We start from the raw sequence: 27,276 nt of genomic DNA on the forward strand, positions 1-27,276 counted from the left end.
ACTTTCGTTACACCTCGAAACACTACGGGTAGATTGACGTATCCTAGACATATGTGAGCCGTTTTATCTGCTGTCACGATTCGGAATGGACTTTCATGCAGTTTGAGGCCGTGGTTTTGTGCAATATTCGCAATGTTTGTAACGCTCACACTTGCTCCAGAATCAAGCAACGCGTCATAAACTTTGTTGAAAATTTGGACGCTAACATGAGGACAACTTCCGGTCTGTACTTTAACTTCACAAACTTGAAGAAAAGGGTCTTTAAACGGTTTTACGCTGGGAACACTTTCTGCATTTGGAGTGGATTGGTTCCCCGAGTTACACTCCAAATTTAGTTTCCCGATCGTTGGGTTGCCGGCTGCGTATCTCGAACGTGGTTCGGACACGAGACCGTAGTTTTTCCTGGATTCCCACATGCATAACAAAAAATTCTCCTAGGTTCTTTGCAGTACCTCCAGAGATGGCCAGTTTTATTGCAATTCCAGCAAAGAGGAATGTTCTTGTCTTCAGGCGTTTCCCTATTAACCCTAGATTGCTGATTCATAAGGACTCTATTTTTAGTTTTATCAAACTTTCTACCGACTTCATTGACTTCCTCCGCCTCTGAGTCAGAAGAGTAGGATTTCTCTGATTCGGTAGTCGCCTCTATATTGTGGATGGCATTGGCTGTTCTGACAGGAACTTCCCTCTGCCGAAAAGACGAATCATTGGCATCAATTCGATAAGCATAGTACTCAAGCATATATAGATCCCTAACGTTTATACAGGCTAGTTTGGATCTATAATGGGGACGCATGTTATCCCAAATGATCTCGAATAATCGGCCCTGATCGAGTGGGGTAGAGAGAAGTTTGTTTAAACGTTCAATCTCCATTTTAAAGGCTAGGAATGTTTCGTTACGCTGTTGCTTCCGTTCATATATTCTTTGCCGATTGCCCTGATCCTTGTTAGGCTTTCCGTACATGTATCTAATTCGTTCTTCGAAGTCTTCCCAGTTCCTGAATTCATCGGAATAGCAAAGGTACCAATCGTACGCCTCACCTCTCAAAATGGTATGGATACGCTGAAGTAATATATCTTTACCGATCCGGTCCATGTGAGCTAGTCTCTGAACTTTATGGAGAAAGTCTTCTAATGATCTTTGTCGAGAGTCACCATTGAACGTAAGATGCCATTTTTCCATCCGTCTGTCAGCATTTACAATATCCGTTTCACTTGCTGGACGTCTGGGAAAGTGTGGGTAAGTATTTTCGTCTTCCTCAAAAGTTTGGTAAGGTACATTATTACGGATATCAGATCTACTATTGTTTGTCCGGCCTTGTCCAATACCTGCCTCTACGTACATTCTATTACTTCCTCTACTTTGATTCAGATTCGATTCTAGTTCATGAGCTCTGTGTCTAAATTGGTTCCTATCCCCATCCTGAAAAAATCCATGACTTCCTCTGTTTCTTCTCTAATCAGATTCCCTCCTGTTCTCTTCCTCTGAGTTAACTGTGTTATAACTGCTCCTTCGTGATCTATCAGGCCTTTGCTCACTTCTCCAGTTTTGAACCTCGTTTCCTGTCGTTTCCCCGTTTCTATAATCCCTCCTTCTAAAATGTGCTAAACCGGAAGTATTCTCAGGTTGACCATGGGACATATGCTCTTGGTGAACGAGATCATTTGATTGGAATCTACTACTAGGTCTACCTTGGCCTGGCAAATCACCAAGGTTGATTTGTGCATTGGCACGGAATTCCGCTAATTGTTTTTCCAACATCTGAATCTGTCTTCGTAATGCCTCGTTTTCATCTACTGTTGACTTATGCGGTGAAGAGCTAACTTTGTCTGTTATGGCTTTAGAAAAAGCACCTGTAGAAGTATTTCGCGGTTCTCCCTGTTCTAAGTCTTCTGGATTATTTTGCGATCCATTACCCTCCGGTCTTTCTGTTTCATGCATATGGTCTTGTAAAGAAATGCCACCTACAGCTCCAGCAACTTGCCCAACATTCAAAGACTCTTTGTAAAAGGGGTCCTTAGGAGCGAAACGTTTCAACATGGAACTGATCTCCTGACATAGTTCTTCCTTCAATTGTGACGATCGAGGATCATCCGCAACGCAACGCTCAACTCTCATCAGATAATGTTTCAGCCTTGATATACTTTTATCATCGAAACCTTTTTGTAATCTTTGGTTTAGAGTATCGAGTTTTCCAGTAATGTGGTCATATTCTTGATCCATCGTGTAACGAGACGTGTGAGTTCTGTTCTCTTTAACATCTTCGAAAAACAAGTTTCTTAGCAGACGATGTTTAGCACCTAAATCGTCTTTTATTTCCTCACGTCTACCTCTAATGGTAAGTTCGTAGTCTACTTCTTCATTCGTTAAATGGTCTGCTCGAGGGAATTTGGCAGCCATTTCCACAAAATGTTCCAAAAACAAATAACAAACAAACTCAACAATCACCAAGGAATTATAAATACGAAAAAGCGGTTTTACTTATTTCTTTAAACATCTGTCTAACTAACGAACATAAACTTGCAATTAACCCAAATAATTTAAATAGCACTCAACAAAAATAGTACGTAATTTGAAACCTTGCAGTTGGGCGCCAATTTGTAGCCGGCACGAGGCGGCTCAGGGAATTTATACTAGGGCTTCGGGTTGAAGGGGAAACAAGTGGCTTATGCGCCACCTCCGAAGAGGACCACCTGTCGTTCTAAGTTGCCCGGCAAACTCAAACCTCAGGGCGAGTTCAGTTTTGAATCAAACTACCGAACGAGCTAGCAAAATATCCCACGTTTGAAAAGTACTCAAAACGCTATCGACTGACCGACCCAAATAATAACCGGAAACGCGACTTCCTACCGATACCGAAGACACGTGGACGACTGATCTCATCACAGGCCAAGTCCGTCTCGACCACAATTACCTACACGCTTCAGGACCGAAATGGAGGACTGAGTATCCCAAGCAGTCCGACTTGGAGTAACAACACTTCAACAAAACTACAACAACAAAAGAACGAAACGTGAAAACTATCCTTCAATCAGTGCATCAATAACGGGAGACTCAAACTAACATAATAACTTGCAAACATTTAGAGAAACACCAAAACTTCTAATAACATTTATTCTATTCGTCTTACATTTCTACTCGGGTACCCACTTCACATTATCCAAAGCTCTCACTTTTCCTCTCCCTACTACTCTCTCCTATCTGTGCGGATTTCTACTTTCCTATCGATCTATTTTTAGCTTCTCGAACGCTTCCCACTCTCACACAATCTTCACTTGGCTTCTTCCATCAATATAGAAATAGTGGCGGTCTACTTACAGTCGGTTCTGCTTTACCGTCTCTGCATTGCCGGTACCGTCGCCCCGTCCTTCGCGTCGCCTCTGCGACGCTGGCCCACGCGGATGAACAAAAGGGGGCCGCGAATGAATGGCGCCGGTTGGTGACGCCGGGAGGGCCGCTGGCGCAGTGAATTCTGCGTCACGGCGGGAAAATCGCTCTGATGGAGTGCGATGGTGACGACGCAAACTCCCTTCTAACTCCGGCCGGCAGTTAGGAAACTTCGAAGCTGGCGCGTGGGGTCAGAAGTGTGGAATTCTGGCGTAAATCGGTGCGGTGTGTCGAGCGGGGAGGTTGGTGGTGCGGGAAACGAAACTAGCAAATAAAAAGCCGTCGAACGGCTTTTCTTAACTTTGGCAATCACGCACAGCACCGCACAACCTAGCTAATTAATTACTTTAGCACTATATACCTTGAACAATCACACCGCGAAACTACTTATAAAAAGACTTCACACTCCTGCCTCTTCCACGGGTCAGATCAAAGTGGACGAGACAGAACTTGAGATGCCTCAGTAAAGCCGTATTTCGGGTTTTGGCCTTCGTACCGGAAATCAAGGAACGATCTTATCAAAAGTCGGTTCCCGATTACCCTTTGAGCCGATCAGTGATTTTGTCCTTTTCCCTCTTAAGCATTTCGCATTAAGCTAGCTCGGTTCAATTCTTTACATTCACGTCTTATTATTTTAAAAGAAACGATAAGTGATCCCGACGGGAGATGTTACTCAATCCCAACGGACCCTGGCGCATGTTTGGTGAGATGAGTTATGTACGCTCCAAGTGAGTGAACGATAACTTCCGCGGAGCAACTGGGTTTATTCGTGAGTGATCTAAATTCATTATTGCATGCAAGTAATGAAATATACTGCTGTTCGTTGTAAATGATATTGACTATATATTGCTATTCGTTTTGCTTTGCTTCCTCATAAGATAAACATAATTTATTGGATCTCTATCAAATACCGCTACAACCTTTTCCGTATACATATAGTGAAACACGTGTTTGAAAGGATAGATTTTAGTAGGTGTGTGTTTAATACAAAAACCCAAGTTAAACCCTACAGAAGCATCACTGGTGTCTTCTTGATAGCACCATAAATCCTACGCCGTTCGCTGTCAACTGTTTCATTGCTTGCCAAAAATACCACACCGAGTGATTATCTTCGAGACAAGTCCCGCTCCACAATCGCCATACCACCGCACCGGGGTCCAAAACCGGAGGGGCAACATCAATCGCAACCAGCAAGTAAAACAAAAGCTAATCGCTACTTCCTTAGAGTCCCGCGTAGTATTTATTACCTTCCCGGAGCGAGTCATCCACTTGAGTGAGCTTTTCCGGAGCGCGGAACAGTCAGGGTTATTTCTTGCTGCTACTGCTGCTGCTGTTACTGCTGGTGGTATAGCTACTCCTCAAGACCACATCATTTACGCGCTCTATCGCCACCTAGTGATCTTTTGCTCTGCTTGGTGGTTGGGTTGTCCTGATGATGCAGTGGTTCTCAAATGGAAACAAGTTCGTCCACACAGATTGTTCTTTCAAGATCTTCTTCTAGTCTTGACCTTTTACTGTTGAACTGGGCACACGATACTCAAACAATATCAAAGGAAGTATTCTTCAGAATTCATTCGGCAACATTGTTTTCATTAGCTTTCTTTAAATTTCCTGAATTTGAAATGCCAAACTTTTAACAGTCTTAACTGTTTTGCAAAAGTCATGTTTTACCATTTTTGTTCCTGCTATTTCTCCATAAACTTCCTGATATGTGTTGAAATTCTTTAGATCAGTTACCGTGGACAATCCCTGTGCTAATGGCAAACGGGCGACAACGGCCAGGCGCACACCGCCATAAAAATCCCCAGCACGCGATTAATGAACGGAGTGAAATATATAAAAGTTTAATAACCCTTTTATGTTGCTCCTTCCATTCGTTATGATTGATAATCAGGCCGTACATCATCGTTTTGTGCTTTCGGTCCTTGTTGGAGCGTCGTCGTCATCGTCGTTGTTGCAGGAAGCAGCTTTTTCGCAACAGCGGCAGCAGCAACCCGTTTCGCATGGGTTAAGTTCCGAGAACTGCGTTTTCCCCTCCAAACAGTTACCTTGCCAGTCAGAAGTTCCCCGCGGACTACTATCAGCCAGAGGTGACAATGACGACAGCGGCGATGGTAATGGTTGCAGAAATGAGCCATCATCACACAAGTCGTCATAACTATCTATGACACATGATCTAATGGGGTCTTCAGCTATCCTAGTGGTTAAGGCTATAGATCGCCAATCCGGAGACGGCGGGTTCGATTCCCGTTCCGGTCGGGGAAATTTTCTCGACTCTCTGGGTATTGTGTAGCACTGTGCTTGCCTCACAATATACAAATGCGTGCAATGGCAGGCAAAGAAAGCCCTTCAGTTAATAACTGTGGAAATGCTCACAGAATATTTAGTTGAAGAGAGACAGGCCAAGTTCCAGTGGGAACGTAGAGCCATAAAGAAGAAGATGAAGACCTAATGGGGACCTGGTGTGCGTGTTCTGGGGGTTTCACCGTGGGACACGAACGGGGGGCAGACGTAGAGAGATTAGTTCCATCAGAAACTGCGGTTGTTATTCTTCGGCGCTGAAAATGTCTGTATGATGTTGCTTTGCATGGAGCATCAGCTTTTGTTTAGAAAATGTGTAGCGTAGAGTTAGAGCAGAATGATATCTGTAACGTGTATTCTCTATCAATTGCCCGTTCAGTTGAATGCAAAAGTGTTTTTTTTCTGGTTGGTTTGCCGTACCTATCAAACTGTTTCTGGAAAAGGTATCGTCACAGTTCAGAATTGAAGCGCACTATTATCTAATTTTATTTGAACGTTCTTAATTGAACAATGATGATAAGTTAACGAAGCAGACTGTCATGATCACTATATGCAACTCAGAAGGAACAAGCATTTTTATGCTATCTACTTTCTTGAAAACTTCCTGATGAGTCTGAATTTTCTTCTGGAATGTTTTTCAATGAAATTCACAAAAATATACACAGGAAATCAGTAATTTATTAAGGGTTTTTTTTTTCATCATCATCATCATTTTTTTTTTCATCCCCTGTTGGGGAAATTAAGCCACTGCGTCCAATAGGCTGAACTTTTGTGGCATGTCCCGTTTTGATATTCGCATCTAGCCAGCTAATTACCATGTGTCAAGTAATCAGCTACTGCCACGACGCGTTGTCTCCCAGTCAGGTGCAATAGAATTGATAAACTCCAAGACCTTCCCAGGTTTTGCAGACCAGATCTCACTGGGTTGCAAGCAGCCACTATTTAGAAATCTTTGCCTGCGCGTGTGTAAAGCACCACAACTGCAAAGCAGATGTTCCGAGGTTTCACGTTCCGTATTACAGAAACGACAGATATCACTCTGAATATGGCCAATATTTTTCAAGTGATACCTGCTCGGGCAGTGTCCAGTTACTAGGCAAGTGTATGTACATAGAGCTCTCTTGTTGAGCTCTAAGAGCTTTTTGGTTTTATAAGCATTTGGTGTTATAAATCGTTTTGACTGATTGCAATTTTTGACATCCATCCAATTGGATATCACCCTCTGCCCAGCCCAGCATTTCAGGTCCATTTTTATTATACAGTTTGATATACCGCAGAATGGTTCTGGGCCAGCAAACTGTAAATTAAAACCACTTTTAGCAAGCTCGTCTGCCATTTCATTCCATTCAATGCCACAGTGACCTGTAACCCAGTATAAGTTGACTGAATTCCCTTGACACAGCCTGCGCAATGAAATAATGCATTCCCAGACAAGCTTTGAAGTACATTTGTAAGCGCACAATGCTTTTAGTGCAGCTTTACTATCTGAGAAAATACAAATATTTGCATATCTGTATTTTCTCTCAAGGCAGATATTTGCGCATTTCAAAATAGCAAGAATCTCCGCTTGAAACACCGTAGGGTAGTGTCCCATCGCCACTAAAATTTGTATTCCAGGGCCGAAGATTCCTGCTCCCGTTTTTATTCCAACTTTTGAGCCATCTGTAAAGAATTTGATTGACCCTTGACGAACAGTGGGACCTCCGACTTCCCAATCTGCGCGAGTTGTTTCATGCAACTTGTAGGGGACATCATGGTACTACAGGTTTCATCCGGTCTTTAATCATTTTCATTACTGGCCTATTTTGAAAGTTTTGTGAAATGTGACATTCAAGATCACCTGGCATAAACTTTTCAACTCGTTCAAGTCTCAGCAATTCCTTTTCTGCTTCTAATTGCACGTACTCGTGCAAAGGTAGCAGAGTGAGAATCGCATCTAAAGCTTTTGATGGAGTGCTTCGCATCGCTCCTGTAACAGCAATGGACGCAAGACGTTGAATTTTCGCAAGCTTTGATTGAGTGGTAACCTCTTTTGTTTTTGGCCACCAGAAAAACAAAGCATACGTCACTTTTGGGCGGATTATGGCAGTATAAATCCACATTATCATTTTTGGTTTCAAGCCCCACTTCCTGCCAATAGTTTTGGAGCATAACCAGAACGCACTTGTTGCCTTACCGATCACGGACTCAATTTGAGCATTCCAGTTCAGTTTAGCATCTAATATCAAACCTAAGTATCTGACTCGATCACTAGGATGAATTTGTACCCCTCCAAGCCGAAAAGCTTTTAGGTTGATCCCTTTCACTAGGAAAGGGACAATTACGACTTTTGAAGAGTTGATGCAAAGGCCCTCCTTAATACACAATGAATGTGTATAGTTTAGGGCTCTTTGCATTCTCTCCGAAACAGTTTCGTCATACTTTCCTCTCACTATTATGACTATATCGTCTGCAAAGCCCACAACTTTGAAACCTGTTTTCCTTCAAGCTTCTTAGAAGATCGTCTACAACTAAGGACCACATTAGTGGTGAGAGGACTCCTCGTTGCCCTTACTGTTATAAAAGAACTTCCCAGCTCAGAGGTGATTTCTCTTTTTGCAAGCACAGTTTAAATCCAATGTATGATATATTGCACGCTTCATAGATGAATAGGATGCATTATCAAATGCTCCTTCTATGCCTAAAAAGGCGCATAGAGCTATTTCTTTTGCTGAAAACGTTTTTTCCACCTTTGTTACTAGCGAATGAAGTGCCGTAACCGTTGACTTACCAGATTGATAAGCAAACTGGAAGTCAGATAGGGGATGGTATTTTATGTAAGAAGAATTGATAAAATCCTTCAAAACCTTTTCCATAGTCTTCAACAAAACTGAAGAAAGACTAATTGGCCTGTATGCTTTGGGATGCGCCTTGTCTCGCTTCCCCTTTTTTGGTATAAAGATAACTTTTACAAGTCTCCATTTTGATGGAACGTAATTCAATCTTAAACTAGCCTTGAACATCTCAATTAGTGGTGGAACCAACACCGCTTCTCCATTTTGAATCAGTGCTGGAAATATTCCATCAACTCCTGCAGATTTAAAAGGCTGAAAAGATCTAATTGCATTTTCCACTCTGGCCTTCGTGAAGATTTCATCAGCAAAAACTGAGGCGGTGTTTATTGTACTAGTTGACTCCGATGAGTTTATACTAGGACATCCTTCACCTTCCAGAGATATAGTATCATTGGAATCCACACTTAGAACCGAACCTGGAAAATGGGTTTCCATCATTAAATCCAAAGTTTTACGAGGAGTTTTGGTAAAAGCTCCATCGTCGCGCTTTAGGTTTCCCAATTCATTTGAATGATCTTTTGCAAGCGTTTTCTGTAGTCTTGCAAATACAGGAGCGCTGTTTATGTTTTCACATGTCAGCATCCAAGATTTTCTTTTAGATTTTCATATTTCGTTGTTGTACTCAGTCAGGGCTTTCCTGTATTGAGTCCAATCTCCCGTTTGTTTCGCTCTATTGAACATTTAACGAGAACATTTTCTAAGGCGATCCAGTTTAAAGTTCCAGCATGGTACGTCTCTAGTAGAAGACGATTGTATGGTGGGACAACTTCTGTTAAAGGAATTGATGATAGGGTCTTGTACCATTTGGGCAGGTGTACCTATTTTGGGCATTTGCCGCTATAATTAAGTCAATTTCAAACCGATTGATTTGAAATTTTGTATAGAGTTAGGCACGTACAGTATCTAACTCTGTACAAAAATTCAAATCAATCGGTTTGAAATTGACTTAGTTATAGCGGCAAGTGCCCAAAATAGGTACACCTGCCCAAGTGGTACAATACCCTACTTTCATTTACCCTTTGAGAAAATGATTCTAACTTTTGGGTTGAATCAATAGTTTCTCCCATTGTAAATGAATGCGTATTCAACAATTGTTTATTGTTTATTCACAGACAAACAGACGTAACACTCCGATAATTCCCATCGTACACCGATTTAACGGTCTATTTGAACATTTGTTAGTTGGCCAACTGACCACCCGTAGCGCTCGCATCGTTTTTGTTCGAGTTTGACGTTTGCCCACTACCGCCACCTAGTTGATAGTCGGCCAAACTCAGTCCTTTTAGCATTGGGCGAATGTGTTTCCGTAACTATAATTTGAATCGAAAAATGTTCGAAGTGTTACGTCTGTTTGTCTGTGGTTTATTCGTCAACAGGTGAAATCCCCACCCTAATGACAATGGTTTATCTTAAAACTAACATAAAACTCTTCTAAAATTAAGCTTATTAGTTTCCCGGGACAAATTAAAATTTAATACACGATGGCATTTGTTGAAAACACGTGTGTTGGATCTTACCCCTACGTTGTGGTTTTTTTTCGGTAATTAACGAGAACGACGTTGGACCACTATTGGCGCAGCACCCTAAGGACCGCAGCATAAATTTCCTGTGGGTGGGTGGTAGCAAGCGGCGCTAAAACCCTCTCGGCTGGGTGGCGAACAGCACAGCAGTAGATATTCGACCGAAATTGAACGGCACCGCACAGGGTCTCACTTCACTGCAGTAACAGTAACTCGGGATCAACTAAAACTAGACTAAAACTAGACTAAAACTAAAACTACCTTTTCAGTACACTGCACTACTCAGTACAAAAGACTAACTTTATTAGCAAAGGAATTAAAGTACACTTCGTATTCACTTATAATTTATTCTAGATTTCAGAACTGTTCTAGCTAATGGTTTGATGATGACTGACGACCGAGTATGCTGGTTTCACCTCACGACGCTACCCACTCGATCAGCTGTGCCGGCCGAGCTGCCAGAGGTGCTGAAAACTCGCCGAAAGCGACGACCGATAGCACCAAGATGTTTATAAGGAAGGTGTTAGCGTATAAGCAGTAAGTGGATGCGGGGAGTGCGGCACACTGCGGGGGGATGGAGGTGACAGCCAGCAAGTTTGTTTATGCTGCAGAACGCTACAGAAGCGTTGCTGCGCCGCATCGGCAACAACATTCTCAACACGGATAACCAATGTTGACATATTTCCATGGCACTCATAAAATGAGTAATATCCTTCCAGGTTTAAAATTTGCTCGTGCCCCCGCATTTTTGTTAATTATGAATACAATGGTGATTTCTTAACCAAAAGAGATTGCTTTGCCAAAAATATTGCAAAATATTTGCTTAAGTTGGTGTACGAGCTAATTTGCAATCTGTATAAGTAGGAAACACTCGATGAGTGTCATGGAATTTGTCCGATTTTAGTGCTGAGAAAGTTAAGCGTGAATGGTTTCTGTGGGGTTGCTACGTTGCTAGGGCTGAAAGTTTTTGTTTGTCATCTCACTAGTGAAAAAAAATTAAACACAAACTTGCCAGCTGTCGTTAGGTTTTCCAATATGGCGGATGGTGCAAGCTGACATATTGGATTACCTTCCTTTTACTTACCTTGGATAGCACCATCACCTGCGTGAGAAGAACAAAGCTCACGCAGTGCGGCCAGAGAACCAACAACGTGACATACTGCGGATCGGTTCATGGAATCCATAATTAGTTCTGGTGCGGGGAAAACGGATGAATGCATTTTGGCGAAGATTCCGGTAGTGTATGTTGATATCCAGCATGCTGAGGAGCAGCGGACAATCAATATTGCCTTGTAGGAGATCCCCTATAAAACACGCTTTTGCCACGTCGCGCCTCGGCTCGAGTAGCTCCAGGCATATCAGTTTGCAGCGGCTTTCGTAGCTTGGCAAGTTTAACGGGTGCCTCCAACTGAGGTGACGAAGGGCAAAACGAATAAATTTACGCTGGACGGCCTCAATCCGTTGAATTTCGTTCCTGTAGTACGGTGACCATACGACGGATGAGTATTCTAGTACTGGACGCACAATAGAACAATACAAAGCTTTCAGGCAGTATACGTCCTCGAATTTTTTGCAGAAGCGAAACAGAAATCCCAGCTGTGACGAGGCTTTTGAAACGATGTACGCCACATAGTCTTTGAAGGTCAGCTGAACATCCAAGAGAATACCCAAATCCTTCACTGTAGTTTTACGCTTCAATCGAGTTTCCGCCAGGGAATAATCAAAGTGTAAACGCTCCCTTTACGGCCGAACGAAATTACCGAGCATTTTGACACATTTAGCGACATTCGGTTGACACGGCACCATCGAGCGAAAATTTCCAACTGTTGTTGCAGGAAAGACGCATCATGTGAGTTCCTCACTACGTAATACAGCTTAAAATCATCGGCATACGAGAGTTTCAGACAATCCAATACAAGATTGACATCGTTCATGTAGAGCAGGAACAAGAATGGACCGAGGTGGCTGCCTTGAGGAACGCCGGACCAAACCGAGAAAGGCATCGACACATGGTCTCCAATTTTGACGGACATGCTTCGTCCGGTCAAATACGATCGAAGCCAGAGGAGCAAACTATCATTCATCCCTAGTTTATCGAGTTTGGCAATCGCAATCTGATGATTCATTTTATCAAAAGCGGCAGACAGGTCGGTGTAAATAGCGTCAACTTGCTGACCGGCTTCAATTTGGCGAATCACAAACGAAGTAAAACATGCCAAATTAGTAGTCGTGGAGCGTTTAGGCATGAAACCGTGTTGATCCGGCGAGATGTAATGACTGTAGCTCTGAATTAGCTGTTGCAGAACTATCACCTCAAATAATTTAGAAATCGACGCTCTTGATAGGCATTGTAGAGACGATCGTTGAGTTTCTTGTATTCGGTGTTCACTTCCAAATATACTGCTCTAGTAGCGTCTGTCCGATGTTTGCTATGTTGCCGAAAGGCTGCCTTCTTCAACCTCTTGAGGCATCTTAGATCGGCATTTGACCAAGCCAACTTGGGCGCAGCACGTTCAGATTTCGCTGGAACATACTGGTCTATGGCATACCACAGAATTCCAGAAAGCGTTGACGCAGCGAGATTTGCATCCAAATCGCGAAAAACGTCGTCCCAATCGACATGTGCCAGAAAGTCGTTGATTTTATTGAAATCAGCCTTACTACAATCGTAGGATACATTTTCCACCGTATCGCAAAAGCGGATTTGAGGGGATATTTCCATTCTCGCTAGCACAGGGGGATGATGCCGACAGATTTTAACGAGTGGAAAGGGGGCTTGCATGACTACGCCGTCCATGGATATTTCCTCGCTGAAGAAACACAGGTCGAGGATTCGATTGTTTTCATTTTCGACACCATACAATTGCCTAAGTCTAGCGGTGGAGTACGCGTCGAGCAACTGTCGTGATGCTGTGCTAATAGAGGATCGAGAAGAAATCGGAAAGAGGTACCCACAGGAGGTGCGTTGCCAAGAAATTGCACTCAGATTGAAATCTCCGACGATGATAACGTTGTCTCTGGGCCCCAACTGAGCAACAACCCAATCGAGCGAGGTGAGGTGGTTCTCGATCACATCGCCATCGTTTACTCGATCAGGTGGTATATAAACCAGGCACAAATAAAGCGTTGCGTCAGCTGTTGTGATAGCGATCCATAGTTGCTCGACCATCGGACCGCCAGGGGGATTAAGCACACGCGATTTGAAGCACGATCGCACTGCCAGCAAAACGCCACCTCCGGAACTTTTGTTGCTGTTTGAAGGTGACCGGTCCTGCCTATAGACGGAATACGAGTCGTCGAACAGTTGACTCGTCGAGGTGTTTTCATTCAGCCAGGTTTCACAAAGACCGTAGACATCGTAGCAGCCGTCACTGATTGCTGACTGGTACTCGGCGATAGAGCTGTTGATCCCACCAACATTTTGATAGTACAATAGGATACTTGCGGAGGCCGGTGAAACGTTTGTTCGTGTTGTTGCGGACGGTGCGAACGATGAGGACCTCGATGAAGTCGGAAGTGCCGGTAAGCAGGAATTCGGATCAGCGTCATGCGGCGATGATTCGGAATCATTGTAGCATGCCAGTTCCAAAGCCGGTGGCAAGGGTTCGATGCTAGGAACGGAGGACGAATCAGATCGCGAAGCGACGCTAATATTAGGGTACTTGCCTGGCGAGGCACTGTGGAAGCCCCGTTCCTCAGTCTCAACTACAGGACCAGGACGGCTGAGTTGACGCTGGCAGCAGGGCTCGACTGAGTTAGAAGGGTCGGGGGCTTCCATAATGCGATCTCAGTTTTACCCCTAGTGGTTGGTACCTCTACCATGACCGCAACAATGTCCTTTCTGATAAACTCTGTAATAGGATAGCATTTTAACGTTTTGCGTACTAAGACAGCGGTTCTGAGCGAATCTTATTGCTCATAATAAAATAGTTTACTATTTTGTGTCAGAACTCCAAGAACCTTTCGTTTATTGGACCATGGCTCTTGAATAAGCGCCACTTCCAGTCCTTCTTTTTTAAACCTTCGACTCAACACAACAGAAGCACCTTTTGCGTGATGAAGGTGTACGAACTTAATTCCTGCCATAACAAATTTCATTTACCTACTTTTATTAAGCCTCGGAATTGAGACGTAAGAAAAGTGGCCGATTATCCCAAAGACAAATAAGGTCCACTGCGTCATTGCTCCGTTTAACACAGTAAGGGCAAACTACTGTGGAGGGTGCCCTGGTACTCCACAGCCTCCGTTCACGGTTAAATTTTTATTAGACCCCCCTAACCATTCATTCCTAGGCACGGTACGCTTGACACCATGAATTAGGGGTCGCTTGTTTGGTGGACTTTTACCACCGGATCAGGCAATCCGTAGTGATATTCTTAGCCAGTTGAGGGAACTGCTACCGCCACTACACGGCTATCTAGGCTGATCGGGAATAGAAATTAATGTTGATGATCAACTTCTTTAGAGTCCGAACAATCCCAAGCATCATCATATCTGACCATGTTGATTCAATCTGAACCGTTCAAGTTCGGAAATGCGTTTTCAATTTGTACCTACGTTGGCGAGAGCACATTTAATAATATTTTCAGTTCAAAGTCAATAGTGATGTTTTCTGTCTGTGCGAATGTTGATTTTCTTCGCTTCATTCACGTTCTAGGTATTTCGTGTCACAACCAGAAATGAACGAGTCCCATATGATTGCACACAGTTTAGAATATTGGTAAACGGTTTGTACAGTAATGCTTTTCGTATGATGTAAAATAACGTATAATAAAAAATAATCAAAATGTTGGATCATATTTTCTTTTGCAAGAACATTATGTAAAATTTTATTGATTTTCGATTTCAATGACAAAATCCTTGAATGCTCTTTATTAGTCGAGAACTAGAAATTTACATTGCAAAACTTCAAGTTCCAATTTCACGATAGCTTTGTATTCGTCACTTGCAAAGCAATGACGAATCCCATCAAAACTTTCCCAGAAGCGCAGAGGCCGTACGTCACCACTTTCGGGAATATTTGAAATGTTATTCCCGCTGTCGCGTGCACACCACCACACCGGCACCATCTCGGTTCCAAACTGGAAAAACTACGAGCGACTGCTTTTCGCAATTTTTCGGAAAGCTGAACGGGAGCTGCTGGCTTTTTATGTGATGTTATTTCCCGTTTCATTTTTCCGCCGAATGACATCCGCCTTGGCGTCCTTCGGCGACATGTACACGTACAACGTACGTCACCGACACTCCCACGCTTGCCGCCAGTCGTCAGAATGGGTATGTAATGTGGCACTAGTTGAATGTTCCACTTCTCACGTATTTCATACCACGGTGAGTCTGGAATCGTCGTTATTGGCAAATATAGATGCTAACCAAGTCTGGTAAAGTGCTCAAAGAACATTAAGTTAAAGTAAAGCAGGCCAAGTTGCAGTAGGAACGTAGACCCATAAAGGAAAAGAGAACCAAACCTAGCCAAGGGGCGAAGTTTGCGTGTCATTTGTAGTAGATTGCGAAAAAGTTTAGATATTTTTTCTTCTTATTTGCAAAAATGAAAGATTTCTCCAAATGCTTCCAAAACTCAACTTATAATATTCCCACATAAGCCAAGAGCTCTTTATTTGAAACCCTCAAGTAGACATGTTGTCACTATGAGGGGAACTCTAATAAATTGGTCGGACGAAGTCAAGCTGTTGCAATACCAGAAAGAAGCAACTTCAGAAAATTCAAAATAATGAGTTGCATCAAATTTCTAATATTGAAACATTGGAACAGATGTCAAATAAAACCATTGCAAACTTTCGTCAAAAATCGTTGCAGTCTTCTATTGCTACAATTAGTTCTTTGTATAATTAGTTTAAGTTAGGTTAGAGTTAGGATAAGTTAAAAAAATATTTCTGACAAGCAGGTGAAAAATAATGCCTGCAAAAAAATCTTAACTGCTACAGCAAACGAAATGCAAGATGTTATGAATTAGTATTGATAATAGCTTAAATTTATTTTACCAAATTAGGATGATAGTGTGTTATAATACACAGAACACCTAGATTGAGTTGAAGAGTGTAAAAATTTATTGAGATACTAATAAGGATTATAAAAAAAAATGAATAAAATAAACAAAAAAAAAAGAACCAAACCTCCACCCACAAGAGGTTCTCGGAGAAGTCTCTGGAATAATTGACAGATAAATTTCTTGAAAAATGGTCTTGGATCTTCACATTCCAGGCCCTGACAAAATGTTACATCATTATTGTACAGGGGATAGACAAAATGATCGGGATAGGCAAAATTTTCACTTTTAAAAAAATGTTAAATTAGCTGTAACTTTTCGAAAAGTGCATAAAATATTCTCAAATGTATGTATGTATGTATGTTGATCAACTAGTTGTGTATCAGTGGACAAAATTTGGAAAAGATCGGGCTATTCTGCACGAAGTTATAAACATTTTCTAAAAAAGGTAGAATTATCCGATAGCCAACTTTGAGCTGTTATATCTCCGGATTCAATGAACCGAATGCAATGAAATTTGAGGTCTGTAAACCGTTTGACTCAGCTTAAAATTATTAACAAGAGAAAAAGTTATAGCGATTTCATTAATTTTATGATTTTTTAGTAAATTGGTCTATTTTTAATATGCCCCCCATTACTTTTTCAATGAATTGCCGCCTATGTTGTTACTTTCTTTCAAAACATATTTGTATTCAAGACATTTAGAGGGAATCAAAATGAACTATAATTAGCATCTTGAATTTTGAAACGATGTTGAAATTTAAGAAAATTTGGTGTTTTATTTGAAAAATAATCTAATCGTTATAATTTTCTTCCGTGTTAAAATTTTTAAGATAAGTCAAAAGACTTTCAAAGCATCATTATATTAGACATAAATGGTCAAAATTTCATTGCATTCAGTTCATTAAATCCGGAGATATAACAGCCCAAAGTTGGCTATCGAATAATTATACCTTATTCTATAACTTCGTGCAGATTAGTCCGATCTTTTCCAAATTTTGTCCAATGGTACACAACTAATTGATCAACGTACAGTAAAAATTTGAGAATATTTGATGCACTTTTTTAAAAGTTACGGCTATTTAATTTTTTTATTGAGAAGGTAAAATTTTACCTCCTCTCCCGAGCAGAAAAGAATAGCAACAAAATATGCCCTTCGATAGGTGGACATAAGAAGCAAAATAACAAAAATGAATACCATAATTTTGTATAAATAACAACTGAAAAATAACAAGTCTTGTTGTCTCAATAATGAATGCATACCATTAATTTCAAGTGCTTTATTTGTTATCCAGAAGGTTTGAAATAACAAAGTAATAACATTTCTTGCTATTAAATTGAACATTTTTCGATAGCTCCATGATGTAATAACAAATCTTGTTATTCAGCTATTTTCCCAGCTAAATCAACAATACCCCATCAATACCTAACTTTGCTCAAATACCACCATTTGTTATTGTGGTGTTCTCATATCATTGCATAGAATAATATAGCAATACCAACTTGAGGTATTAGAGCACAGGTTGCTCTTTCCACGGTATGTATTTGTAAGGTATGCCCTTCTGCTCGGGCTGTATGTCCGACAAGAAATCAAAAATACTACTAGAAAGTACTCCTGATTTGATTTTCATCATAGAAAGTATAAATAACTGCACATCAATCAAATGTTTAATGCCACTATGAATGGTTTTAAAGCTTCCTATAAAAAAGTTTAGCATTTTTTATGTCAGCAGCAAAAATTCCTTCGATAAAACATTTTCAAATTGTTTGATTGATTGATTTGTCTTTATTTAAGAGACTTTCAGCCCTTGGCTGGTTCGTCTCGCAAATTTTTTTTTTTGTATATTTTGGACAACGAGCAAATTTTTTGTTAGTTTGATAATAACGGTTTCAGTCACACCGTGCCTACTGTTGGGTGTGTGGGAAATTCGACGATATTTCCTTTTGATGGCAAACAGCGAACTCATATAACAGTTTGAACTGCCTCTGGAGGTTATTCGTTCTACTTTTGCGGCAATCGAAATGCGGGCTTCTGGGAAGGACTTGAACTCTCTTTTCGACGCTTTCAACTCGGCGAGAAGAGCGTCAATGACTCGATGGAAAATACGTCGCTCAAGTGTGGCGCGATTTCAAAGACATTCAAATAGGATGTTTGTGTTTATCGGAATGATCGAATTCGATTGACCTTGAAGCTCGTGAGGCTTGGTATCTGTCCCTCAATGAAATGAAGGCAACTACGTTTGATGGTGTACCATGTGCCGAAAAATAATTCTCGCTACACCGGAAAATCTCATCCTGAAATAACTGGAGCGCATAACTTACAACTTATCCATTCCACGAACGCAAACCAACTTTCATCATAACCATCCATCACATAATGCCATAAAATACTGCAAAGCCTCCATCCACCAGCTTACACGAAAAAAAAGGAAAAAAAATATTACTTTCACACATCCGTACTTATTACCAGTTCCAGCCACTAGCAAACAGTGGACCCCGTCGCCGCCGGAGGAATGCTTTCCGACCAGAAGCACATATCAAAATCAGAACAAAATTGTGACAACTTTTGTTAGAAATAACAAAAGTTGATATAATTATGTTGTAATTATTTTTTCATGCAAATACCCATAACAGAATTATAGTAACATTTGTTATAGTTTTAGTAACAAAAAAATAACAAAACTTGTCTAATTTATCCTAACAGATGTATAACAAAATTTGTTATCTTATGTATTGTAATATAAATGCCTATAACATAATTTCGTAACACTAAACGTGTTTATTATATTCTGTGTAACAAAATCATTTTAGAATTGATTTATTTTTTTTGTATTATTGCACAAAAGCTTGAAACTATATATGTATTTTTCCAAGAATTACTACCCCGTAACGTGGATAGATCACCTTAGAATGGTGCGTTGCGGTGTAAGATCTACCAAATCAAATTTTGATCTTGATATTTACCGTATTTTTAAATATTCCAAGATCAAAGTTTGATGCTCTTTTTTTTGTGTTTTGTTGTATTTGTGTTTCAATGTACTGCTAATTAACATTTTATTTCAGAAGGATTCAGGTAAATGTATCGTACGATATAAATAATATTTTTAAAATATGTAACTGTGGCGAGCGTATCACTAATTTGTAGCTTATTTGACGTACGATGTTAATATTATTTTATATTTCAGATTTTCAACCGAAGAATCTAGTAATTCGACCAAATGCCAACAAGATGACGAGGATGAATTGGGCAGACAACTGATTCGAAGTAGTCTAACAATGCCCGAGTAGAAGTAAAAATCAGAACAATATCATCATTTGATATTCCTCAGTGAAGTACTCAAGATCTTAATTAGCTATTGGTTTGTTTGACATAAGAGATAAAAGATCAAAAATAAGATCAAAAATTAGTATGGGGAAGAACATAATAATATCTCATTTTGATGTTATAAGATCAGACTAATATCTGGGGAGATCTGGGCTGTAGCACATCAAACCAATATCATAAAATGATCTGACAGATGGATTAGAGTAAAAAAAAGACGACTTATATCTGAAAATAGGAGGTAACAAGAGCATCAAGTTCTACGTTTTCCAAGGTGTTTGCGAGTCATGGTAGTTGTGTTGGTTTGGTCCCGCCATGTTGTAGATGAGTGTGTGAAAGAACTATTTATGATCTTGAATAGTAGTTTTCAGATCTTACAATTTTTGGATGTTATAGATGAATGTGTCAAAGAACTGATTTTGATCTTGAGCAGTAATTTTCAGATCTTTCGAATTCTGGATGTTGCAGATCGAAATGTGAAGAGCTAATTTTGATCTTGAGGAGTATTTTTCAGATTTTTCAATGATAAATGTTATATTGCAGAATATTAATACAGTTTCCACCCAAAATTTGTAAACTGGCGTGATGGTATGGAAAATAAAAATGAATTAGGGGCTGTCCATAAACCACGTGGTCATTTTTTTGGGACTTTTCACCCCCCCCCCCTAGTCCTGTATCTTGCGACGAAGACAACTTGTTGTTTACAATTTACCTACAGGAAGAAACCATTTATTTCAACAATTGCGTACCTTTGCTGTATTTTGCAGCAGTGAAATCCAACTTTGAAGTGCTCCAGAGCTTTTGTGGGGTGTAAATTGAAGGTCATATCAATAAGTGAATCTGGCGAAATTTAACGGTGATGAAAAACAATACAAGTCCATACAAATTTTTTTATTTGTCCATACAAAATGATCATTGGCCGAACCCCCCCCCCCCCACCCCCCCCCAATGACCACGTGGTTTATGGACAGCCCCTTAAGGCTATTTTGCACATTTTCCTAAACTAAGAGAGCACTTTTCTCTAGATGATTTCACATTTCATGCTCTTTCTCTGAATTGTTAACAAAGCTAGTGATCCAAACTTTAAAAACGACATGCGTAGAAACATGTTTGGTTTATTTTGCGCCTAATTTCCACCAATAGGACGCAATCAATAAAGTACTAGATTGTAGTAATGAGCTGAATTTTTGTATGGTGAGAAGGTAAATCTAGTATGTATTTACTTCACTGAACGTGCTTCATTGTGAACTGTCGCCCAGAAAAGCTTTGGAAACATTTAGAAGATCGTAGTCGTCATGACTGTCGTCTGTTCGTATACCCCATGCAGAATCGCTACGCAATTCGTTGGTTGAAACTCAAAAAGCTTGTCGTCTGCAGCGGTATGTTTTGTTGAATCTAGAATCAAACGGTCCGTTTTTCGAAATGGACGTATTTTGCTTAGCGGGCCGATAAAGTTCCCAAATTGTCCGGTGATTCATTTATTAGATTCGAACCACAAATGCAAGCTCGACATCGAGGTCCAGGTCATGTTGGCATCGGACTCAATTGGAAAGCCTCTGCTGCTTTACTCACAGTGAAATAAAATAATTATAAACTGGGATTAAGAAATCTATCAGATAAAATCAGTATATATTTTTATGTCTTTTTTTTTAAAGAAAAGTAAATATCGATTAGGTATATGCATTTTTTTGTGCCGATTACTCTGTTTTTTTTTTGTTCAATTGCCGCATCCATAAACCCGCTTATTGAAAATGAAGACCACTTCTACTTTCTTTTTGTCCCAGTGCTCGTTTGTAAAATTTGTGGTGTACATAAGGGAACATCTGTTTATTATGTAACGCTAAATTCGATATCTTTGAACTCGGTGGTTGGTTCATTAGGATTTGGCGGAATCCATAATGTGCTTTTGTATGATAACTCCAACTTTTTTGTATGGGTCGTAACGCTAGGCTGTATTCCCTATTCCCCTGGAGCGTTACGGAATTTTTTGAACACCTATCTCCTGAAGCGTTACGTTATTTGGGGACGGCGCATAATGAAAGTTGAAAACTTAAAATAGTTGTATGCGCAATGTTGGGAAATTTCGACATTTATACAGCGGGTTGCACTAGGCTTTCTAAAGATCAAGTTAAGTACTAATTTTGAAATCATATCACGATGAGATATTGAGCAGATATTTGGCAACTTTTTGAATATCTCATCAATATCATATTAAGATATGACATCAAAATTTGATCGTTTTAAGATATGATTATGATATTCACGTCTACCCGGGTGGTGTGCCTGAACGTTAACCAAGCGTATCCTTTGGAGTTTACCCTTCCACTAACAACACCCAAATTCCCGTGACACCTAGGCCTGAGAGATCGTAGAGTTGTCTACATTTTTCATAGGTGTCCAAAACTAACCATCCTTTCCCATTCCTCAGCAGTCGCAAGGACGTGGCCAGGACAGTGCTCGACCATTGGAGGATTGCGTCAGTCTTGTCCAAGAGTCAGAGATTAGTCCCAAATCTTTGTGCTTTGGTTCAGACGGGAAGGAGACAACCCTCATAACAGCGGTCTAGGACTGTACCACCTACGAATGTGTGCGACTCGCTTAATGCTAATGCTAATGCTAATGCTAATGCTATTGCACAAAAGCTTGAAACTCGAACCAAGAGATTTATAACTAAATTTGTAACAAATTTGTTCTGAAATATATAACAGAACTTGTTATAATTTTGTTATGGTTTCACAAGATTAATCTAACAAAATTTGATACTATCTTGTTATGATAACATCTCAACTTGTTAGATTTTTGTTCTAATTGAAACGAGTTTCGTTGGATTTTTTTTTTTAATTTTTACTACTTACGGTACAAGTTTATAACAACCGTTGTTACTAAAAATCATTGTAACAAAATAACAGAACCTGTAATAATTTTGTTTTTCCCAACAAGTCGGGTTTCCTTGCGGGTTTACGAAAAGCTCCGGCAACGCAGAAACACCACAGCTGGAATCCGATGTAATTCGCACACTCGTTACTGTGTGCCGACCAGTCAGTCGGTCAGCCAGTGATGGTGCTTCGGGAGGCCCCGAAAAAAAGGAGGTTAATTGCAGCTTCTTCCTGAGATCATGCTTTATTGGGCTCGCACATTCTGTTTGGGTCAACTTGCTGCCAGTGTAGTGCTTCTGTTGAGAAACGAATAAAAATGTTTTCACTTTGATTTTTTTTTCTCTCCGAACCCGGCTGGACCAGCAGTTGTGGAGATTAATGTAAAACATTTGCGACTTCATACATGAAAAAGAGGATTTTTCTGACTCCATAATATTCTCAGTTCAAGCGGATAAGCCAAATGAGCTACAAGAGTGAGAAATTACTGAAGAGTAGATTATAACAGAATCTCATGGGCTTAACTTGGCTTATGTTGACTGCACATATTCTTTGTAACAAAAATTCAACAGAGCAATCTTAAACTCTGTTGAATTGTAATCTACTGAAATGTTTTCTAGGTAAAGAAATCATCAGATCATAATTATGTCTAAGCTCCATCCTTTCCATCACGTTTGAATTATATTGAATGGATTTCGGTTCATTTGTATGGAAGCCCTCACCTCTCTCAGTAGCATACTTAAGGTTTCTCACCTTTCCACAAAAAGTTTTATGACAAAAGTTCGAGAATCAAAAGGTCGAAGGTCTTAAGGTCGAAGGTCAAAAGGTTGAAAGATCGACTAGGACAAAAGATCAAAAATATAAGTGATTAAAAGATCCAAAAGTCAAAATAAATAAATATAAGGTTTTTATCTAATTCCCGTCATACTAAGCACCGACCAATAATGTTCGGTCGCCCAATTCCTCATGGTCAATGTGTTTTCGTTGAATAATTCATGATTTAGCCTTTTTTTTTTTTTTATTCCTGTTCGGGTCTGTCACTGCGACCCGTTTTTAGATCTATTGTGACATTACCCGTATCTTTAGTGTAGTGCATGTCGCATTACTCAATTGCCATTGAAGGGCAATAAAGTATCGATTTTGATACAGTTTTTGTTTTGCTTTCTTAGAAATGTCTTTCTTATAGAAAACGAAACAAGTGCACTGATAATTGGCCATGCATCGGAAACCTAGCATCACCCTTGTTTACCGCTAAATTCTCCCCAGCAAAAAGAGCCGGGTTTTAACATTAGCAGCAATACCATTCCAATAATGGAACATGTCTTCAGTAATAAGGGTTCTAGTATGTTCCTCGCGTACTAGCACTTTCCAGTCTTCGAAGAGTTAGTACATACATGGATCCCTAACCCAATTTGATTTCCTTTGCATTGAGTTTAGCCTCAGATGGTGAGGTTTTTAACTATATGCAAAGTAAAGTTGGTAAACTTAGTTTTATTCAAAGACTGGAAGTCATCACAACACCAGTAGCAAGGACTAATGCCTTTAATTACCAGAACACATATTCCAAAATTGAAAAATAGGACGACACTAGATTTCGGTTTGGTAGATCTATCACCGCAACGCAACCCAAAAAGGCGATCTACCCACGCTACGGGCTCCGTTAAAGATTGAGCATATTTTAAACCCCCTCAACCATTCATCCCTCAGCACGGGTCGCCTGACACCTTGGATTGGGGTTACCTGTTTGGTGGACTTTTACCCCCGGAACAGGTGGTCCGTAGTGCTATTCTAAGCCGGCAGCTACACGGGCAATGATTTAGCCTTCAAAACATAATTAAAAATATTGCAAAACATTTACTACTCCCTTAAAATAATAAGATTGGATAATTGTCTCTCGGATTCTTTTTCCATCTAATCTACGTCTATTTTGGGAACTAGATAATGTAAATTTCCGTCATACCTTCTGCGTGACACCATGGTACATAGAATGGTCAAAAATGTAGTTGTAGAAAAGTTGGTCAAATTTGTTACAATACAAATAAAGCTATGTGTTATTATTTAGCAAAAAACTTTCTAATTGAGATAGATTTGGCTTCTTCTTTATAGCTAGACGTTTGCATTAGAACTTGGCCTGCCTCTCATCAACGTAGTGTTCTTAGAACACTTCCACAGCTATTAGGTGAAGGGGTTTCTTTGCTCGCCATTGCAAAAAATTTGAACATTGTATGGCAAGTGCAATGATACACTATGCCCAGGCAGTCGTTAAAAAAATCTCAACCGGAACGAGAATCGAACCCGCCGTCTCCGGACTCACGATCCATAGCCTTAACCATTAAACTAACTGGAGACCACATGTGATGAGATGTGGCTTAAGATTAACGACCAAAATATTTCAGTTAATATTTATGCTCACCAAACTAGAAAACGCCATCACTGTACAACGAAGAAATCTTTCTCTGTGGTTGTGAAATAAGATGTTTCGTATGCAGAAAATTCACACACACGCCTGTATCTTGCGACGAAGACAACTTGTTGTTTACAATTTACCTACAGGAAGAAACCATTTATTTCAACAATTGCGTACCTTTGCTGTATTTTGCAGCAGTGAAATCCAACTTTGAAGTGCTCCAGAGCTTTTGTGGGGTGTAAATTGAAGGTCATATCAATAAGTGAATCTGGCGAAATTTAACGGTGATGAAAAACAATCCGTCTAGCTCCTGCTTGGGTGCGATTGCCTTCGACATACGCCGAATAGGAAAATATGAGATGGAAAATAAGAGATAGTTATTGATTGTCTACATTTTTTGCTTCCATTTATTGAGTCATTGGTGGAAGTTAGTCCGTAATTATTACCTACATATTTTCTATCTGATATGACGGGAACTAGCGCATATGACGAAGTAAATTTCTACCCTATCTTGCCTTCACGAACCTCCATATGCCAAAGTTCTCAATGTTGTGTAGAATTTTATCCTCCAAAGAATATATGTTCTTGGTGAATGCATTGTTATACGAAGATCGAAGGAATTGGGCAGTATCAGTCTCACAAGAAACAAATTCCTTCTCACAAGATTGAGATTGCCAAATTCCTTCAATTATGGTTGAACACCAACAAATAGACCTAGCCATCAAAGGTATGTGAACCGATAACCGTGCATCCATTTTTATCACTTCACGAAGAAGGACAATGTGCACCTGCTCCAAACACGTGTTACTTTTTACTTTTTACTTCGAACAATGCAGCGCGACCGAGATATTCATCGCAGCTGCCACAAACACGCGTCATTTTTCACTTTTTCCTTCGAAGAATGCCACCCCATCGCAACTGCCCCAAACACGCGTCATTTTTCACTTTTTCCTTCGAACCAATTCGCTGTCCCTTGTACTTAGTGGGGACAAACGCGAGTGTGTTGTGAATTGGCATCTGAACCGATACTGAGATGGGTTTGTGAAAAAGGGAGTGCCCATGGTGCGAGCCTGGAGTCAGTTTGGCTCTCTATTCTGCAAAATCGTTACTTGTTCTGTGGCTTAGCGCAGGTGTTGAAAATGCGGTTTCGTGGTTTCGAATCCCACCAGGATGCGACTTTTCTCACAAAATCATATATCAATTTGCGAATTCTGTGCCTTCACATTACAAGTTTTCCCAGTATGGAAGTTTCAAGGATTGTCAGAGGGTTCCAGGAGGGTCTCTGAGAAGTTTCCAAAGGATTTATTACCCTGAACGCTACGCAAAGTCCCTGGAAAGCGCTGGAACTTCTCTAAAACCCAATTGAACTCTCCTTAAATCCCCTGAAACCACCTGAAACACCCCTGGAACGCTCCTGGGACCCCTCCAAAACCTACTAGAATCCCCAGAACCTTCCTGGAACACCCCGGTAACCCCTAGAAAACCCTTGAAACTCTCCTGACGCCCCTGATTGAAGCCCGCTGAATCACCTGGAACGTTCCTGAAACCCCATGGAACGCCCCTAAACTCCCGGGAGCACCTCTAAAACTCCATGTAACGCCCTTTAATGTGCCTTGAAAATCCCTGGAACGCTCATGAAACCCACTGAACCGTCCCTTAAACCCTATGGATCGTCCCTGAACCTTTTTAAACGCCCCTGAGACTCCATCAAACCCCGTGTAACACCCCTAAAATTCTCATGGGTACCTGAATCTCCCTGGAATACCTCTAAAACTCCGATGAAATCCCTCTCAATGCCCCATGAACACCCGTGAAACAAACTGAACTAATCCTGAAACGCCATTTGAAACCCATAGAACGCTCCCACGGCGCTACACGACAGTACAAATGATGAGCTTTGATGAGCAAGTAATTATTAATTAATTATAATCGGTGAAAAATAGCATCATTGTCCGAAACTCCATTGAACGTCACTAAAATTTAATAAATGACCTCTTAAACTACCTGGAATATCCCCAAAACCCCTTCAAAACCCCCGGAACGCTTCTGAAACCAGCTGGAACACGATGGAACGTCCCTGATACGCCGTAGAATGCCATGAAAACCCCTGGAACGCTCAAGAGACCCCCCGAAACTCCCTACACTGAAAGACGGCTTTCGGTAGAAATCACTCTTCTGAAGGGTCAATTTAAATACACAACACCACTAAATTTGTGCAGACTGAGTTTTGTTTCAATTCAACAGAATAATGTTACCCCAAAGCCCTGTGGGGCCCCTTCGAATTCTTCTGCAGTAACCGTAGAACCTCCTAAACTCCTAGAACACCCGTGCTGCACCCACGCATGGTTGAATTTGCAAACAAATCAAGAAGCAAATTGGATCCTGGATGCATAATGAAAGTTTGTTAAAAATATAACATACCGTCGTTGGGGTGACTATGGGTCAGAGGGACCAGATTGGGTCAAAACATTATCTGAAATACCTCATCAAGTATTGCGAATATCCAATCAAAAATTGTATGGAGTCATTCTTGTAGTTGCCAGTAGTTCCTGCAGAAAAATTCAAAGGTGACGAATTCAAAGGTTACCCGGAGCTTTAATCAGGGATGGGATCATTCATTTGCAAAA

General features: G+C 40.6%; 2 protein-coding genes across 6 annotated transcripts in view; both read right to left on the minus strand.

Annotated features, from left to right (window-relative positions):
* Positions 1-18,686, minus strand: part of LOC134288380 (uncharacterized) — a 111,120-nt gene extending 92,434 nt beyond the window's left edge. The window contains exon 1 of the mRNA XM_062853072.1: positions 10,545-18,686. Within this exon, the coding sequence (XP_062709056.1) occupies positions 12,352-13,821 (1,470 nt within the window). The 5' untranslated portion in view covers positions 13,822-18,686 and the 3' untranslated portion in view covers positions 10,545-12,351. The remainder of the gene's footprint in view (positions 1-10,544) is intronic.
* LOC109415821 (cyclic nucleotide-gated cation channel alpha-3) overlaps positions 1-27,276 on the minus strand; it is a 571,815-nt gene that overhangs the window by 359,913 nt on the left and 184,626 nt on the right. The window lies entirely within an intron of this gene.

The sequence above is a fragment of the Aedes albopictus genome, chromosome 2, assembly GCF_035046485.1.
Source record: "Aedes albopictus strain Foshan chromosome 2, AalbF5, whole genome shotgun sequence".
Taxonomy (NCBI): Eukaryota; Metazoa; Arthropoda; class Insecta; order Diptera; family Culicidae; genus Aedes; species Aedes albopictus.